This window comes from Brachyhypopomus gauderio, chromosome 10 (genome assembly GCF_052324685.1).
Source record: "Brachyhypopomus gauderio isolate BG-103 chromosome 10, BGAUD_0.2, whole genome shotgun sequence".
Classification (NCBI taxonomy): Eukaryota; Metazoa; Chordata; class Actinopteri; order Gymnotiformes; family Hypopomidae; genus Brachyhypopomus; species Brachyhypopomus gauderio.
In genome coordinates, this window is record NC_135220.1 from 8442973 (window position 1) to 8460507 (window position 17535).

The 17535-nt window shown below is 39.6% G+C and overlaps 1 protein-coding gene and 1 pseudogene across 4 annotated transcripts in view; one reads left to right on the forward strand and one right to left on the reverse strand.

Annotated features, from left to right (window-relative positions):
* LOC143525367 (leucine-rich repeat transmembrane neuronal protein 4-like) overlaps positions 1-14730 on the reverse strand; it is a 77729-nt gene extending 62999 nt beyond the window's left edge. For all 4 annotated transcript variants that reach the window (XR_013133625.1, XR_013133626.1, XM_077019214.1 and 1 more), the window contains exon 1: positions 14086-14730. Coding sequence is in view for 2 of the 4 variants with exons in the window: in XM_077019214.1 (XP_076875329.1) it covers positions 14086-14089 (4 nt within the window). In the remaining 2 variants the exon portion in view is untranslated. The remainder of the gene's footprint in view (positions 1-14085) is intronic.
* A 2311-nt stretch (positions 14731-17041) lies between these two features.
* On the forward strand, positions 17042-17187 carry LOC143526275 (U1 spliceosomal RNA; annotated as a pseudogene).
* The last annotated feature ends 348 nt before the right edge of the window (positions 17188-17535 follow it).

Consider the following 17535-nt stretch of genomic DNA (forward strand, 5'->3'; position numbering starts at 1 on the left):
TTTGGATCTTTTGCACGGGTTTTGGTTTGCACACTTTCTATTAAACCATCCCTTTTCCCTGAGACTTGGCGTGATCGCTTCCTTTTAGTTGCTCACCCCTGCCCGTCACAGTGGCGAAATACGGTGAATAGGAGAACTGAAACTACAACCCCCGCCTCCGCACACATTACTCTCCTCCCCTTTTTACACACACACACACACACACACACACACTAGATACCCAGTCTCCACTGTAAATATACTGATCCTTGTTGATGGTGTTTGTTTAAGAATAGTTGGTTTTAAATAAATGTATCATTTATTTTCACCAAATTGTCTGTGTTGATGTCATTCAAAAGTGGTTGTTGCCAAAACCTCCAAAGAATTCATAGTTAAATACTTCAGATACCAAACCATTAATTATCCTTAGTTGATAACTAAACTTGTGGTTCTGGTATTTACATTACATTTACATTTATGGCATTTGGCAGACGCCCTTATCCAGAGCGACTTACATTTTTATCTCATTTTTTATACAAGTGAGCAATTGAGGGTTAAGGGCCTTGCTCAGGGTCACCTCAGTCATGGCCTCAGGTCTGGGAATCGAACCCACGACCCTCCGGTCACAAGACCAGTTCCCTAACCACCACGCCATGACTGCCCATGGCAGAATTATTAGAATATGAGACTGATTCTAAATTAATGAGACTGATTAATAATTAGGATAAAACAAATTTTATCTACTTTAAAGGATTAGTAGGTGAAACCCCTACACTAACATCTATTAAATGAATGAATGAATGAATGAATGTTCGATTTATATAGCGCCTTTCCAGATTCCCAAGACGCTTTACAATTTAACACAGGTACAAGTCACAGACAATCAATCACACACACACCGGCAAGAAGCGGCAGCCAATTGCGCACAGCGTACTCTCTACCGGAAGCCACAGCCCCCTGGGGGACTGAATGGGGTGCAGGAAGGGGAGAGAGGACAGACCCTAGTGGCAAAGCACCATCCACCACTGGGCATACAAGCACACACACAGACACAGACACAACTTTTTATTGAACATAGAGACACAGACACACACTCAGGGAGAATTTTTTGTTGACTGCCAATTTACCTAACCTCCATGTTTTTGGACTGTGGGAGGAAACCAGAGATCCCGGAGGAAACCCACGCAAACACAGGGAGAACATGGAAACTCCACTCAGATAGGGACTTGAACCCAAGACCCCAGTGCTGAGAGGCAAACGTGCTAACCACCAAGCCACCGTGTTGCCCACGGTAAAGTATTAAACATTACTAAGCATTGTTCAGTGAATTGAATATACCTGATGTAAAGTGAAAAAGCTCCACAGTTATAACGGCGTGTGTGTGTATGTATATATATATATATATATATATATATATATATATATTAGGCCTGTGTTGAAAAAATCGTTTTTCCGATTCAGAATCGATTCGCATATGATGATCTGATTATCGATTCGTACGTCCAAAGATAGATTTTTTAGTGAACTTTTACCCCCGCCTCGTCACTGAATTCAAGCAGGCGTGCTCGGTCTAACTAACTGTAAAACGACTTGGCGTCGGACAGTGCCGGTAACGACGATAGTCAAATCGGAAATGTAAAAACAGAAGGACAGTTTATCCAGTGTCAGTGACTATTTACAGTTAGTCTGTGTCACTGACCGTTTACCCAGTGTTTTTACAGTTTAAAAAAAGTTTAAAATGTTCTTGTAACGTTGGGCGCAAGGCGATGGACGAGACAGAATCGTTACGTTTATTACATTTACCGAAGCGCAGACAGCGCACATAAAACACGTTTACATAGAACATGTGTGACTCAAACAACGACGAGCACAGGACGCTGCGCGCGCGCAAATTAAATAGACAAACCACATCAACCCCACGTGATTACGAGACGAGCCACAGGTGAGGACTATCACAAGACGCACCCGCACCCACGGAGATACACCGACATAGACGATTAGACGCAGACGACGTTAACACGCCCAAAACGGAGGGGTCGGGGACCGTAACGTGAGAGTTCTGTTCTTATATACTCACTTTAAAGAAAAATACACGTTTACATTTTATACTTTCAGTTTATTAAGTGTGAGCACTTTAAAAATAAAAATGCATTTGGTAGCAACAGCTTTTGGGTGAATTCTTAATTATTTCAATCATAATAATAATGCACTGGTTAGTGTCCCAGTAGGAGCCCACTGTTGCAGATATAGACACCTCAAAGATGTCCTCTGTTTATTGTCCTGGATTACCTTTCTTGAAGGTAGATTTATGATGACCCTTTTCACCAGTCTTCCAGCCATCAGTAACTACCAACTACCAGTAACTATTTGCTGATTAATATCTATATAATACTAGTTTTAACATGTTGCTTCTGTACACAGTCAGGAAACAGCTCAAATACATTTTAAATAACACTAAACCCCAAATTGGTTCGAATCGGATCGAATCGATTAAATCGGATAAAATCGAAAAAAATCGATTCTTAATCTTCAGAATCGGAATCGGATCGATTCTTGGAATTTGAATCAATACCCAGTATATGAGAGAGAGAGAGAGAGAGAGGGGGGGGGGGGGTGTACTATATATACTCGACATACTGTGACAATATGGAACTTCATGAAGAGCTAGTTAAGTTGTGTGGTTTGGCATACAGAAGTGTATGCCAAAGGAAAGATCAAAGTTAAGATCAATATACAATCTCACTTCTGTAATTCCAGTGATAGCAAAAGTTTTGACCTTTTGGAGAGACATATTTCAGACTATCTCTAAAAAGAGTTGCTCTTCAGGTGTCATGCTGTCCAGTACCGAGGATGTAGATTGGATTCCTGGTATTATCCACATGAAACCATCTGATTCTGCTGGTAAAAACTATTCTTGAAGGTTCCCATATGGCTGGTTAATTACCACTGTATGTCACACAGTGATCTTCACCTGGTGTTTTTACATATTTTGTTGTAATTAGTACAATATTTAAATGCTATTTATTAACAGAATGTGGGCAGTGATTAGTCATTTAGTCAAATAAACATAATGTGAGATTGGTAAGTGATTTGAAAAGATGTCTTAAATTTTAGCCAGTGCAGAATGGTAATTCTTTGTCATTCTGGTTCATTAAAGTAATTGGAAGGTCTGCAGAACCATAGCAACCTATTGTGGTTTTTTGGCTCATTACATTAACCTATTAGCTACTACAATTTGCCTCATACTGTGTAATTCATGCCATAGAGCAACTGACTAAAGAAGGCAATTTATTTTATTGGAGGAACAGCACAGATGCTAGAGCAATACAGAAAAGAAAAACAAAATACGTTTAAATAATCACATACCATATAGTACAACCCAGTGGTTTAAGTTCTATTGTGATTCCAACATAAATTTCCAGTTATTTATGATGCTAAGAAACTAGGGACAGGAGTCAACCAAGCACACAATGCATACTGCAGTCATCAATTTGCCTAACCTGTGGTCCCACTGGGCTGTTAAAACATTTCCATTTCCTTTGTACATTTTTGTTGTACAGCTTACATGGAAATGTGAATAAAAGCAAAATTTCACTTTTTCTACTGTTGGGACCAATCTAGGCAAAGTCATAAAATTTCAAATAAAAAAATAGCATTTTGTGGATTTTTTGGGGGGTTTTAACACAGTGGCGGGTCATTTTGGCCCGAGGAAGGCAGGAGGTTTAACGTGAACAACGTCAGCGATGCAAACAATGATCTTGATGACTGTTATTGGTTATTAAAGCTGACTGGGAATCCATATGGTATGTGATTATTCTTTTGAATAAAAAATGCTGTCAGTAATATCTAACCCTGATATAAATGCACTATATTAGGCTCTGGATCTCTGATGAGCCCAATACAAGTAGCTTGTTTACGGCAGCTTATTTCACAAAATGAATAAATAGCATGATTAAATGATTAGTGAAACAATGCTGGTAAATTGCTGTCAAAACACTAGTATACAGTACATACAGTGCAGTCTCATATGCACACACACGCACACAGATGCCCTCTGACAGTAACCTATATCATCTGCACAGTCACAGTCATAGAGCCAAAGCTGTCCCTTCTCAGGAAAGCCTTAGGTCTGATACTCTAGTGCACCTTCCACACCTTCTATGGCTGAACAGTCACGTCACACACTAACACTGTTAAATTTATTCTAAAAGCACAGAACCAAGCAGTATGAAATCCAGCTGACCTCAGTGCCCCAAGCATCATTATTAATCTTAATGGTAGAGAGACATTAAGTTGCGTTTGCCTTTCCGCCCTGCCCCCACACACCTCCCCCCACCACCACAACACCCAGTGTACAGCTCACCCAAGTTGAGCTCATTTTGTGCCCACTGATCTGAGGCCCCATGGTAGCCTCTTTTCCAAGATGTTGAGGGTACTGACAACACATCAGGTGACTATGACAACCTGATATTTCATTGATATTTCATTAGAAGTGTGTCTTCTAAGTACATCAATGCCAGGACACAAACAGAACCTGCAGAGGGAAATTTAACAAAACTAAATTATCTTATCTCATTTTACAGTACGCAAAGATTCCATATAAGAAGTAAAGCTTATTTATGCATGTGAAATGTGCATGTGAAACTGTTTCCATTTTTATCCATGTATAGTATTTCAGTGTAAACAAAGTAGTTTGTGGTAATTACTTTTAAGCTCATTTCATTTCATTTCATTTCATTTATTTATTTATTCACATTTATTTGAGCACAGTTTAAAACATTTTTTCCTTGTAATTCATTTGATTATGTGAAAAGGTACACCCTAAGAAGCTAAAGAGCTTTTAAGTGGGGACCGTACATAGTAATAGGTAACACGTAGTCCATTCTCCATATACACATCTATACACACATAAACACATTTTACATACTTATACATGTACATAAACTAATAATAATAATAATAACAATAACAACAAACGATAAACAAACACATAACAATGATCACAATTTTTCCCCAACCCAAACCTAGTTTTAGTTAGAGTCCATATGGTCTTTTCCCTTCCTGTCACATTCTGGTATAAATGTTTAAAATAATAAAGCAAATAATAGAAGAAATAATAATAGTAATTAGATTAGTTCATGTTTGAGCAATATATCAACAACAATTTCCTCCTTAATCTTGTTTTAAAAATCTGCAAGGATTGAGACATTTGTAAGTCTATATCCATATCATTCCATACCTGTGGTCCTTTACAGACTATGCTAAGACTAGTACATTTGAGTTTGCGTTTTTTTCCTGTTATATAATGCTTTTTCCTAGTCTGATAAGTATGAGAGGGGAAACATATTGGAATTAGATAACAAAGTCTATCATTGAGCTTATTTACAACAGAGTAAAAGCTCCACTTTTATGTATAAACATGACTCCTGCTAGACCTGCTGGATTTCCCAGTCTCATAAATGGTGGCATTTGTGCTTCCTTTTAGTTTCACATTTAATAAAATGAACACATCCAAGCAGAATAATGCTGTAGAATCCTTTGATGATGGCCCCACCGCATACTGACACTGGACAGTGGAACTGCTGAACAATGTGTGCAGCTAAGTGCTGATTTATTTCTTACTGGGTCATTAGTGTTTGCAAACATATCTCTGGTGGACTCTTAAATAAAAGCTACAGCTGTAATGCTCACCCTTCCTTGGCTTCCCTGTTCCCTTGGTTACCTCTGTTACATGTCACTTTCCTTGACCACATGTTTCCTGATTTTTGTTTCAGTTTCTACGCCCTTAATTTTAATACATTTCCATGGTGTGGGACTAATCTTAGTTTGTTCCTTTGTTAGTCTGTGTATATATGCCCAGTGTTTTCTGTCTTATGTTGATGGTTATTGTCTTTCCAGCCCTATGGTTTTTCTAGCCTGAAATGCAGCCTTAGCGCCGGTTTGTTTGTGTCCTAACCCTTATGTGTATCTTGATTCCATGTATTTTGAGTTCACCCTTTTGTTATCCTAGCCCCGTAAGTTATCGTTAGCCTGTTGTCATGTTCAAACCCTGTTTAATGTTGTTTGTATCTTAGGCTTTTGTATCTTAGCCATTTCAGTCATGTTTCTCCTGTTTGCTTTCATTTGTTTGTAATGTCTATTCATGCTGGTTTTCTTTCTGTTTCAGATTGCCCTCATCCGATGACCTTGGGCCATTTATACGACTCTGACTATGGATTTGCCCATAATAAATCTTGATCTTTGCAGCAAATGCATCCGTCTTGTGCTTGCTCTGCGTTAACAGGTATGTATAGATGCCTGGAGTGCTGAAGAGTCACTAATAATTTGTACTTTATTGTATCCATGTTTTTTTTTTTTTTTTTTTTGTAGGACTTTTGGCTATGTAGGCATTAGGTGATTCAAGGCTCTTGAACTAATGTCCCTCAGTAGGTTTAAAAGCACTCTGTAGGGAATGTCTCTTTAGACTACAGTTTGAGTTATTCTTCCAGTGTGGCTTTACAGACCCAAGGTCTTGGTGCAACTAAACCAATTGCTAAGCTATTGGAGATAAACTGTTTTCATTTGTGTGTGTGTGCATGCTTGTGAATATGTAAATGTTGTATGTTTGTACAGTTACAGAGTATAGCTTTTAGACTATAGAACATATCTGTATATACAGTTCATCATACTGGTTGTTACTGGCCATTGATCAATGTTATTTAAGTATTTCACTGAGTCAAATACATGTTAAAGCAAATAGCTTATGTTTAATTAAACTGATTTTTGTACCTTTGGCACACTATGCCAAACTGGATTACTGCAATAAGGGACCATGTTTAGTGAGTAAAATGTTTATTTATATTTCTAGATCAGTTAGGCCAGCTTTGTTAGCTAGCTATATTAAATGCGATTATGGCTATGGAAATCCTACGTTATGGTTTGGGTGCTGTAGGAGTGGTACTCTCCTGTTTGTATCCCCCATATGTTCTCCTTTTGGGGGTGTGAGTTCCTCCTTTTACGACTTATTAAGATGTCTGCCGTGTGGAGCATAGCTAACACACTGTCTTTGATCGCACAAAAGCTGTAGTTCCTAACTGTACACCTATAAATTATTACTAATAAATATGTATAAGGGCATTATAGGCATACCTGTCAAGTGTCCCGTTTTGGCCGGGACAGTCCCGTATTTTACCGCTCTGTCCCGGCGACGTCCCGTATTTTTATTTTCCCGTATTTGTTCCGTATTTTCAGTTTTCAATTTTTATTATTTTAAAGCATTCATGTGCCGCTCCAAACAGAATTCTGTCACTAGCCTTGCGAGAACTGCCACCCAGACTACTGCAGGTAGCAGTTCTCGCGAGGCTAGTGACAGAATTCTGTTTGGCGCGGCACATGAATGCTTTAAAAAATATATAAATTAAAACTCGCGGGTTTAGTGTCGACAGTGGGAGCAAACGTGGAACAACAAATCAGGATTTAACGAGAGAAGGCAGTCCTGCCTAAAAAGCTAAGCGTACGTGTAAGTACCTTGACGAATGGGACAGGGAATTTATTTTCCTAAAGAGGAGCATGAAGGGGCACAGCTACTCATTCTGTAAGATATGTAGCTGTGATTTTAGTGTCTCTCATGGGGGAAGGAACGATGTCCGTCAGCACGAACAATCTGCCAAGCACAAACGCGGGCTAAAGGCACAGAAATATGCCCAGGAGATGTCCCCATTTGTAGCTAGAAATACCACTAGAAATTTTTAATTTTTTTTATTCATTTGTAGTTCAAAACATATTTGGGGTGTTTTTTCTTCACTTTTGCCACTCCAAAGATGTTTTCGTTTCTCCTACAGCCTCGATTGCGGCTATATGCAAATAACTGATTATGCAAATTAGGCGATGACGTTATATACGGGAAATGTCCCGTATTTTTAAATACAAAACTTGACAGGTATGATTATAGGTGATGTGTATTACACCAGAAATATTTGTTAATTTCACTCTTCTGTGTTTTATATGCCTGCAAATGTACTGCCTCTACACTATAAAGCGTACATGGTTTTATTTATAGCAAAATCAGCAAGACACTTCTGCCCAGCCTAATGATGGACACTGTTGATGAGGGACTGTGCTAGCCTTCAGTCAACACGAAACCCACATGGACCCACAATGTCAACTTTGAGAGAATAACAGTAAGTCCACTGGAATGGTCATGTTTACAAAATAACAGAAGAATAATTCCTACACACAGGATCAGATTTTGATATTACTAAAAAATAGGTCATGCTGTCAGACTCAAGCAAAATCTTGTAAAATTTCTTAAAATTTGCAATCTTAAAATAATTGCACTGTGCCTTTCCCTCTAAAATCACGACCACTTGCCCACGGCCTTATTTCACTGTAAGTGAGAGGACTGTCCAAGTGTTTAAGGCTTGCTATAAAACTGTACTACTTCCCGTAAGCCTTAAAAAGTCCTTTCACTTACGGTGAAATCAGCCCATGAGCTCTGCAGTGCAAAGGTATATCATCCATGCAAGACTGCCAGCTTAGCTCATAAATTATGTTGCTCTACTGAAATTGCAATATTGAAATGAAGAACCTCCTGCGCACTTAAAAGCCATTATTCTATGCACATTTATTCTGGAACTGGGTATAATAATCATGTTGCATAAAGCAAACAAGACAAAAAGAGGTATTCTTGATTTTTTTTTAAAAAAGTGTAATTCATGGCAGGACAGCTGTGATAAAATAATCTATGCAATGGTATAGATGGAGCATGTGCACTATTCAAATCCATTAGTGGTCTGAGTATGAAACATAAATTGTTCTGTAGAAATGGGACATTTTTTATAATTGCCCACAGGAATAAGAAATAAACGTTAATGTCCTATGCCACAAAACTAAATTAATATTGCACTTCAAATGGTCACCTGAATATTGTTAATTACTCAATCTTATTTTCACATTTTAAAAATAAAACATTGTTAGTGATGTTTTGTGTATATAAGAGAAAAACAGAAAACTTCTGGAGAGAAATGACACATGTTTATGCCTTAACTAAGCACTTATGGAAGAGCATACAGGGAACTGGGCAGGTAGCCTAGTATTGGTGAGTGCAAAGATACACGAATACAAAATGTTTGTACTCTACAGCCTGACATTTGTGCACTGGTTCTGTAATGCTATGCTTACATCAAATTATCACATTGCTGGGATATCATCTATATTAGCTCACTGTTTCTAAAGATGTCACTGAATGGCATCCCAGCTCATATGAATGAATCTGACGTGTTGCAAAGTAATATTTGTATATGTTATTTGTATATGTAATGTCTGTATAATGTATACAGTATGTAGACATATAAAATAATGTTGACTGTCCAACACATACCATGCTCCTCCATATTCGGATAACAGCTTGTACTGAAAGTAATACTGGCTTTTCCCAGTTAATCACTACGCAGCTTCACAAAAACCCAGCACGTTTTTAAGTTCTTGTTACCCTTTGAATGAAACTCTAATCCACAATTTCAGAGAAACAGCATGTTTCAGACAGAGGTCCTTCATCAGCTGTGCAAGCAAAGTGCCGGACTCCACCTGCAGGTGGATCACAGACTTCCTCACGGACCGCAGTCAGCGAGTATGGCTGGGGAAGATTGTCTCGAACGCACGGACTTTAAGCACAGGATCTCCTCAGGGCTGTGCACTTTTCCCTCTGCTCTTCTCCCTGTACACCAACTGCTGCACCTCCATCCATGACTCTGTCAAACTGATTAAGTTTGTGGACGACACCACCCTCATTGGACTAATCTCAGACGGTGATGAGTCTGTCTACAGGAAGGAAGTGAACTGGCTGGTGACCTTGTGCAGCAACAGCAACTTGGTGCTCAATGCCCAGAAGACAGTGGAGATGACTGTGGACTTCAGGAAAGCCACAAGCCCCCTGTCCCCCCTTATCCTTACCGACACCCCCATCACCACTGTGGACTATTACCGGTTCCTTGGTACCACCATCACCCAGGACCTCAAGTGGGAGCTGAACATCAGCTCCCTCATCAAGAAGGCCCAGCAGAGAATGTACTTTCTGCGGCAGCTGAGGAAAGCCAAACTGCCGGCCCAGCTGATGGTACAGTTCTACACGGCCATCATTGAGTCCATCCTCAGCTCCTCCATCACGGTGTGGTATACTGGGGCTACTGCCAGGGACAGACAAAGGCTGCAGCGCATTGTGTGCTCCTCTGAGAAGGTGACAGGCTGCAGCCTCCCATCTCTCCAAGAACTGTACTTCTCCAGGACTGTGGGGAGAGCGGATCGGATCATAGCAGATCCTTCTCACCCCGCACGTGCACTATTTGATCCACTCCCCTCGGGCAGGAGGCTTCAGTCCATTCGGACCAGAACCTCTTGCCACAGGAACAGTTTCTTTCCCTCTACCATTGGACTCAAGAACAATATATAATCATGTCACTTATCTCTTTACAACCCTGCCTTGGTCACTTTACTTGAATTGCACTACTCCACGTGCACTGTTGTATATAGTACTGTTGTTGTACATGCCTTCTGTATTTTTATTCATTCTATTTATATTTTATATTCGCATAGGGTATTATTTATGTGGACTTAATTTTGCATGCCTATTACTACTTGTTTTTATGTTGCACCTTCATGCCGAAGCAAATTCCTAGTCTGTGAATCCTGTTCATTGACAATGGCAATAAAATTTTTTCTGATTTTTTTTTTTAGTTCTAAGAGAAGAAATCAGCTTATCAAGGACATGCCAGTGCTTAGGAAGCCAACAGCTGTTCCTCTGTGGGCTTTATGTGTGCAATCTTCACATGTGGGTTTTTAGTTAGTCTACCCAGTAAGTTATTCTAGTCAGTTAATTAGTCTAGTCAGTTAGTCAATTAGACAGTTAGTTAATTTGTTAGTCTAGACTAGTCTGTTAGTCAGTTGATAGTTGTCCAGTAGCTGAGTAGAATATATTCTATAGGCTTAAAAAATATCTGTCCAGTATTATTGTTGGCAAGTTCTGTGAAATTCAGTTTCTATTTGCTTTGATCATCAGTGATTTCTCACTTCAATCACAGCCAAAGCCAAAATCATGGGTCAGTATACATTCATTTGTGCATGTAACACAATCTTTGCAAAAACAGGGATTGAGCAGTTTGGCTCAGAGAAATGACACTTTGAGTTTAGATTGCAGATCCTGAATGCTAAAATGAGCTAATAAATTATAATAAAGACACTAAGCACCCATTTACCAAAGGAGGCAGAAGAGTGCTCTTAAGTAACCCTGTGAATAAATTCGCTTCTGTTATTATTTCTGTGTGAAGAAACCAAACAAATCTGAACCATGGAAAAAAAATTCTGTAAATATTCTGTATTATGCTCATGAATTCTCATAGAATGTAGCCACATGTGGATTCAACAGACCTTATCTTCTCCAGTGGAAGCAGTGTCTCCTGCTTCTTGTTCTGTCTATACTCCTTTTAAGTTTGTTCTTTGTAACTCCTTATTCCTGTCCCTAGTTTTTCAATATTTACTGTATTACTTTTTCCAAATACTCACCAGTATTATCCAGTATCCTGCTTCTGTCCAGTTCCAATTATTCTCTGTTATATAATAGCCATCTAACAGTTTTCCAAACTAGGACCTTGGCATAGTGTATCTGTTAGTTAAGGTTAAGTGCAGGAACCCTGCCTTCTTGAATTAGTTATTAGAGAACATTTTTAATTTTCATGAATTCCCAATAAGCATAATATGCACCAAAGAGATAATAATGATCATAATCCCCATGGTGAACGCATTTGGCTCTGGCACTAGTAACATACCAAATTCAGCAGTGATCATGCTGCTTATCAGACAACAAGGCAAACTCATACTGATACTAATAATAAAAAGGAAGGCAATCCAGAGCAGGTCCAAACTTATGTAACACTCAATGCTTTTCTAGCTATTCATAGAGAAATGAAGTAGATGCCCAGTCAGGGATGAAGAAATACTAATCACTCCAGCCATTAATGACTGATGCTACAAATACCCAGGTTCGCCTGAGCTCTGGCTGCCCCAGCACTCCCTAACCACAGGAGCACATGGCCTGTGTATGTTTTGGCTTGTTTCACTGTTGTTGTTATTGTCCACCTAAAGTAACTATACATAAGCCTAGATAATAATACAGTATCTTACATCATTCAGATCCTAAGATGAAATGAGAATGTAGTCTTACTCTTACAGATATATTCTGGTGCAATTATTGGTTCCTAAGGCAATCATTTCATCTCTGAATTCAGAGAAAGGCACAGCACATAATTAGCATTTCTCCATCTTTTTTTCTTTTCTTTTTTGCCATACTTGTCAATTACGATTTTCACCTCAATCGAAATTAGTCATCGACATTTACTCCTCTGTGCAGTTAACACACACACTAGTGATTACTACGGGGTTGTGGTGCACATATGCCCAGAGCAGTGGGCAGCCCTAGCCTGGCGCCCAGGGAGCAGTTGGGGTTAGGTGCCTTGCTCAAGGGCACCTCAGTCATGGCCTCAGGCCTGGAAATCGAATCCACAACCCTCCGATCACAAGATCAGTTCCCTAACCACCAGATCATGACTGCCCCATGACTGCATCTCTGCTGCAGAAATACACTCTCCTGTAATCTATTAGGAACCACAGTCTAGCACATGTTTTAGTTGGAGAGGAAATTATCTCCAATACCAGGTCTGGAAATATCTGCTCAAAGAAGCTCTCAGTACATTGTGTTACAGCAGACTCAGATTAACAAATTTCTACTTGTGTTTACTGCTATAATAATAGTAATAAAATTCCATTTGCATTTCTAGAGACTCAATGGCACATTACAAGAGAACAATGAGGACAATACTTGACAAAACTAAAATTACACCAAAAAAACAAAAAAAAAATATAACATTAAATGAAAAGATCAAATGAAAAGTGAGAGGAAATAATGAAGTGGAAAGCTAAGGAGCTATGAATATTCCCAGATGAGCTTTTAAGGAAATGTTAAACAGCTCTAATGATGGGAGGAGAGCATTCCACAACTGATGTGCCAGATCGCCATCGTGGATAAATGAAAATGGGAAGTGATGAGAAGACCAGGGTTAGGAACGCATTAGACCAGAAGAGGAACGCAGGCATCATGGGATGCAGGGATCATGGAATAGGGAGTGGGAGAGTAATAAGTTAGGGGAAAAAAACCTGAAGGCTGAGAATGTGAAAGTGAGAAAATGAAGCTATAGCACACTAAGAGTTACTTCGGCTTCAGACTGAAGTAGTACGGTCTGTACAAAAGGACTGTACATTAAAGCTGGAGAATGAGACTGTCTACTGATGCCAGTGCCTGGTGGTATCATAGGAAGCGTGGGATGCCTTGGACCATGCTGCATGTTCTTACCTGCACATAATTGGGAAACTCAAGTTTGCAGTGGTCTGGGTGCCATACAGGCAAAGACGCTGCGAATATCCTACTGTAGTTAAAATTGATGATTAGCGCCTGAAGCCAAAAGCAGGATTGTTCCTCAGGTGAAAGCCACAGATGGACTGTAGTCCAAGCAATTATTGTCTATAGCATGCCTGAGTGGATATGAACATATCATATGTCATGGCAGAATGTTGTCATATTCCAAAATATGTACGTGAAAAACGTCTAAATATGAATTTGAAAATATGAATATGATTTTAATTTAATGTCAGGTTGTTCACACAATTCTACATTTGATTTGATTTCTTACGTATCATGTGTCCCTGTCTATGCTGAGCAATGTCTATGCTGAGCGTCTTATAGCCTGCTCTTTAGAGAAAAAGGAAAAAAAAACAGCACGCGCAATCCCCCAAATTCTCTTTAGCGCACGAGGAAATAATATGCCACCCACACCAGATCCAAAAAACAGAAGCCCTTCTCCTGAACATGGAACAGTAACTAAGAATACTGCAGCACTTCAACAACGAGCAACTGATTATTTACAGAAATCGGTGTGCAACTCTTATCGTTATGTAAGATTTACATTTCGGATTTGTAAAAACTGCGTAGTAAATACCATTACTTTGTCATACCGCTATTTTCCAACTACAGTATATCCAAATGTATCTCCATCGGCCCAGAACACGGCTTAGACTACTCACCCATATCAGCTCGCTCGATCCCTTATAGTCGCCGCTCTCGTTGTTGGGAATTATTGCACAGCACGTTATAGTCTTTCGGGATTCTCTCCACGGCGAGAAAGCGCGACGGCAAGCACCTCCGTTTGGCACTGTTTACAGATGCGCACGCTTGTAGCTTGCTTCAGTTCGAGAGATAAATGGCTTAACTAAACGCGTTCTCGGTGCAGATTTCAGTTCTGTCTGGAAGCATTTTAAACTGCCAAAAGTATGTTCACCACCTACCCATCTGAGTCTGAAAATAACAGAAACCCGTGTGAATGTTGGCGAGCTGACCATTGTTGTCAACCTCAAAACTCAACAGTATAAACTGGTCGCGTTAAATGAGCACACTTCTATTAAACGATATCACATATAGAGACAAGAAAAGTTGCAGTAGACACCTGCAGTTTTAAGAGTATTGTTACCATTTCGTTCCTGATCAGTAGCGTTCACACAGAGCACCTAGCGCTGTGCGACAGAGCGAACAAATAACGCTAAAGGCTGCGGCGGCGGTTGGCTGCATGACACTATACCCTGTCTGATGTACGCAATCTGTTAAACCTCGTCAAAGCTCCGCGCTCCGTCTAAAACTTTATTCTGACCCAGTGGCGTGAATGTCACCCTGTCGTGACGGTTGCTCACTGACCTAAGACCTCTACGCCCGAAGTTACTCCTGGCTAACCTGCCAAAGATTTATCGACAATATTTCCACTCAAGCGAATGCTTACAAATGTTTACAGAAATCGTAAAATTTAACAAATGTCGACAAAACTTTTACTCCGTTCAACTTTGGTGGATTATCGGAGATTTTATTTTTCGAAAACCTTTACAAGAAATGTTTTTGTTGTGAAAACATATGTCATGTGTCATGTAACACTTCCCGCACTTGAGTGCTTATTTAAAAACCGTAAATAGCCCATAATTGGACTGGGAAGGAGACGACTGTTTCTCAGTCTTTAACGTCAAAATGATTTCACGTCAGTACTTGATGGTGAGTGGTTGCTTCCAAATTTCGGAATTTAGACAGCTTGCCAGTACACAGTAAAACAGTGAGAAGGGAGATCCAGTAAAGGTTAAGTGCGCGAATAAAAGAAACATTAAATTAAATTAAAAAGTATAAGTGTATAGAACAGTCTGGGTTTGTTGTCATCTTGGACATAAGTTTTCACTGGACTGCTCAAGTACAAACTGGTTCACTGATTTGTTCACGTGCACGATTTGTTGTGCTTCACATCCACCATACTCTCCATTGTTGTTGAGTTATTTTTGGCATGGAGGTGGTCGCCAGCCCCACATATGCAAATCCATTCAGCAGGTGATGGAGGAAGCTTGAGGGAGAATGTGAGGGGTGGATCCGTTTCTCAACAAGGTATTTCCCCCTCTGTCTTAACAGAGAGGACATTGCCTGTGATGTTGATGAGATCTTGTAGCAAGACCCAAAAGCAAGACAATATGCACCCTAATCCCTAATTAAATATGCTGCAGTTACAAGCCTATTTTGTCTTTTTGTGTTTCTAGTTTTTGTTATTCATGTGTTATATACAGCATGTGTTGAAGTGTTCATGCAAAATAAACCTTCCCCTTGTAATTTTGTATTATTTTGTAATAGGTGTAAATGTACTGTAAATGTACTGAATATGCAGAAATAACCTCATTATTTGTGAATATTCATGTATTGTGAGTACTCGGACAGACCTTTACAGCAGACACATAGTACACATAGTAGTTGTTTTCCATTTGTCACATCAGTGTGTAGTTGTCATATGGGAAAGGCTGTTCATCTGTGTGCAGAGTTTGGATGCAATAATATGGTTTTGGAAAGAGCTTTTGGTTCAAGTATTTGCTGTGTGTTAAGTTTTGACAAAAAGAGACATACTTTCAGAAATTGGGTTTTAGCATCTGCAAAAAACTGTAATGCATTAGCATTATCCTTCATAACATGTAGAAGAAAAAAAATGAGGGAAAAAATATTTCGAAATGTCTTTGACTCCAGAGCACACAAAAAGGTACTATTCTACCAATCAGGCCTTCCTGTGGATGGGGATAACATGGGCTACATGCTAACCCATAGGTACATAGAGAGCACACACATACACACACACACACACACGCACACACACAGAATAAAAATGCTGGGAAGCACAAATGGAATGATCACTCAACACTCTCTTGATTCTCTCTTAACAGGTAGGGAATTTTCTCCAAAAAACCTGCACACAATTGATCTTACACAAACGTTAACCTTCCTGAAGCAGACGCATCATCAAAATAACACATGCAAGATATTTTCCCATGGACAAGATAGAAGTATACAGTACATATAGCATAGACATATATTGTAGATGTAGAAATATAGACAGATGGAAAGAGTTTTTTGACTAACATAATTTCTGCAAATGCCTGGTAGTGATGTAATGTGTGAAAGCTCAGAGCATACTCAAAGCAGGTCTCGGTGGTGCTGCCGTGTCTAGTGGCTCATGCTACAATGATCCTGCCATTCTCCCTTCAGTCCGGCATTGTGGTTGCCTGTGCACTTATTTGAGTGGTGAGTGAAAACCAGCACACTTTCTACAAGGAAAATGACAGGTGGTGCTCGTACCTGAGACTCCTAATCCCAGAGGATATTATGCTTTTCATCAGATTAATTGTAGGTTGCTGCTCCCCACCTGCACATTGAAAGACTGACAGTTGTGCAAAATTCCCCCAGCAAAGATCTCACCTGTTCTGACAAGACAGAAAATGCAAACCGCTCAACAGCATATACAAAATAACAATCACCATTTGAACAGCATTGTGTGCAGAATTATATTTTAATGGCATTACATTTTACTAGCATTATTTTACTAGTATTACATTACTAATCAATTGCATTACTAATCAGTTGCTTTGCATTAAAATTCCTTACAAATAACAAAGGGTTACAGAGCATATTGAGCATATACTTACCTGGTAGGGGTGAGACCATGATCAGGAAGGTGGTTCGCCCAAGGTGAGGCTCAGCCATTGCACTCAGGCTGTGCTGACCTTGCGAATCTCGACTGCATAATTTCTGGTAGTGAGGGACTGCATTCGTGCTCTCCCCTGATATTTTTCAATTCCAAGATGGCGCGGGTGAGACCAGACTGCTCCACTCAGACTATGCTTTATAATAGTTGTTTATTTTGTTTTTCTTAGTTATTTTGCCACCCCATCACTGGCATTGATTACATATGACTTCACTACATTTTTGAAAACCACGTCAATTTACCTTTTCTCTGAGGACTTGCGCGATAGCTCGACTTGGCCAACAGATATCCTCCAGAATGAGGACTCTAACAACAATGGAGACGAGCTGCCTCATAGAAAGCGCAGGAAGAAACACAGAGGGAGACGCGCCAGTGTTCGAAACAGACTACGAGAGAGTGCACATAGTCCTCCTCTGCCCAGTATTCT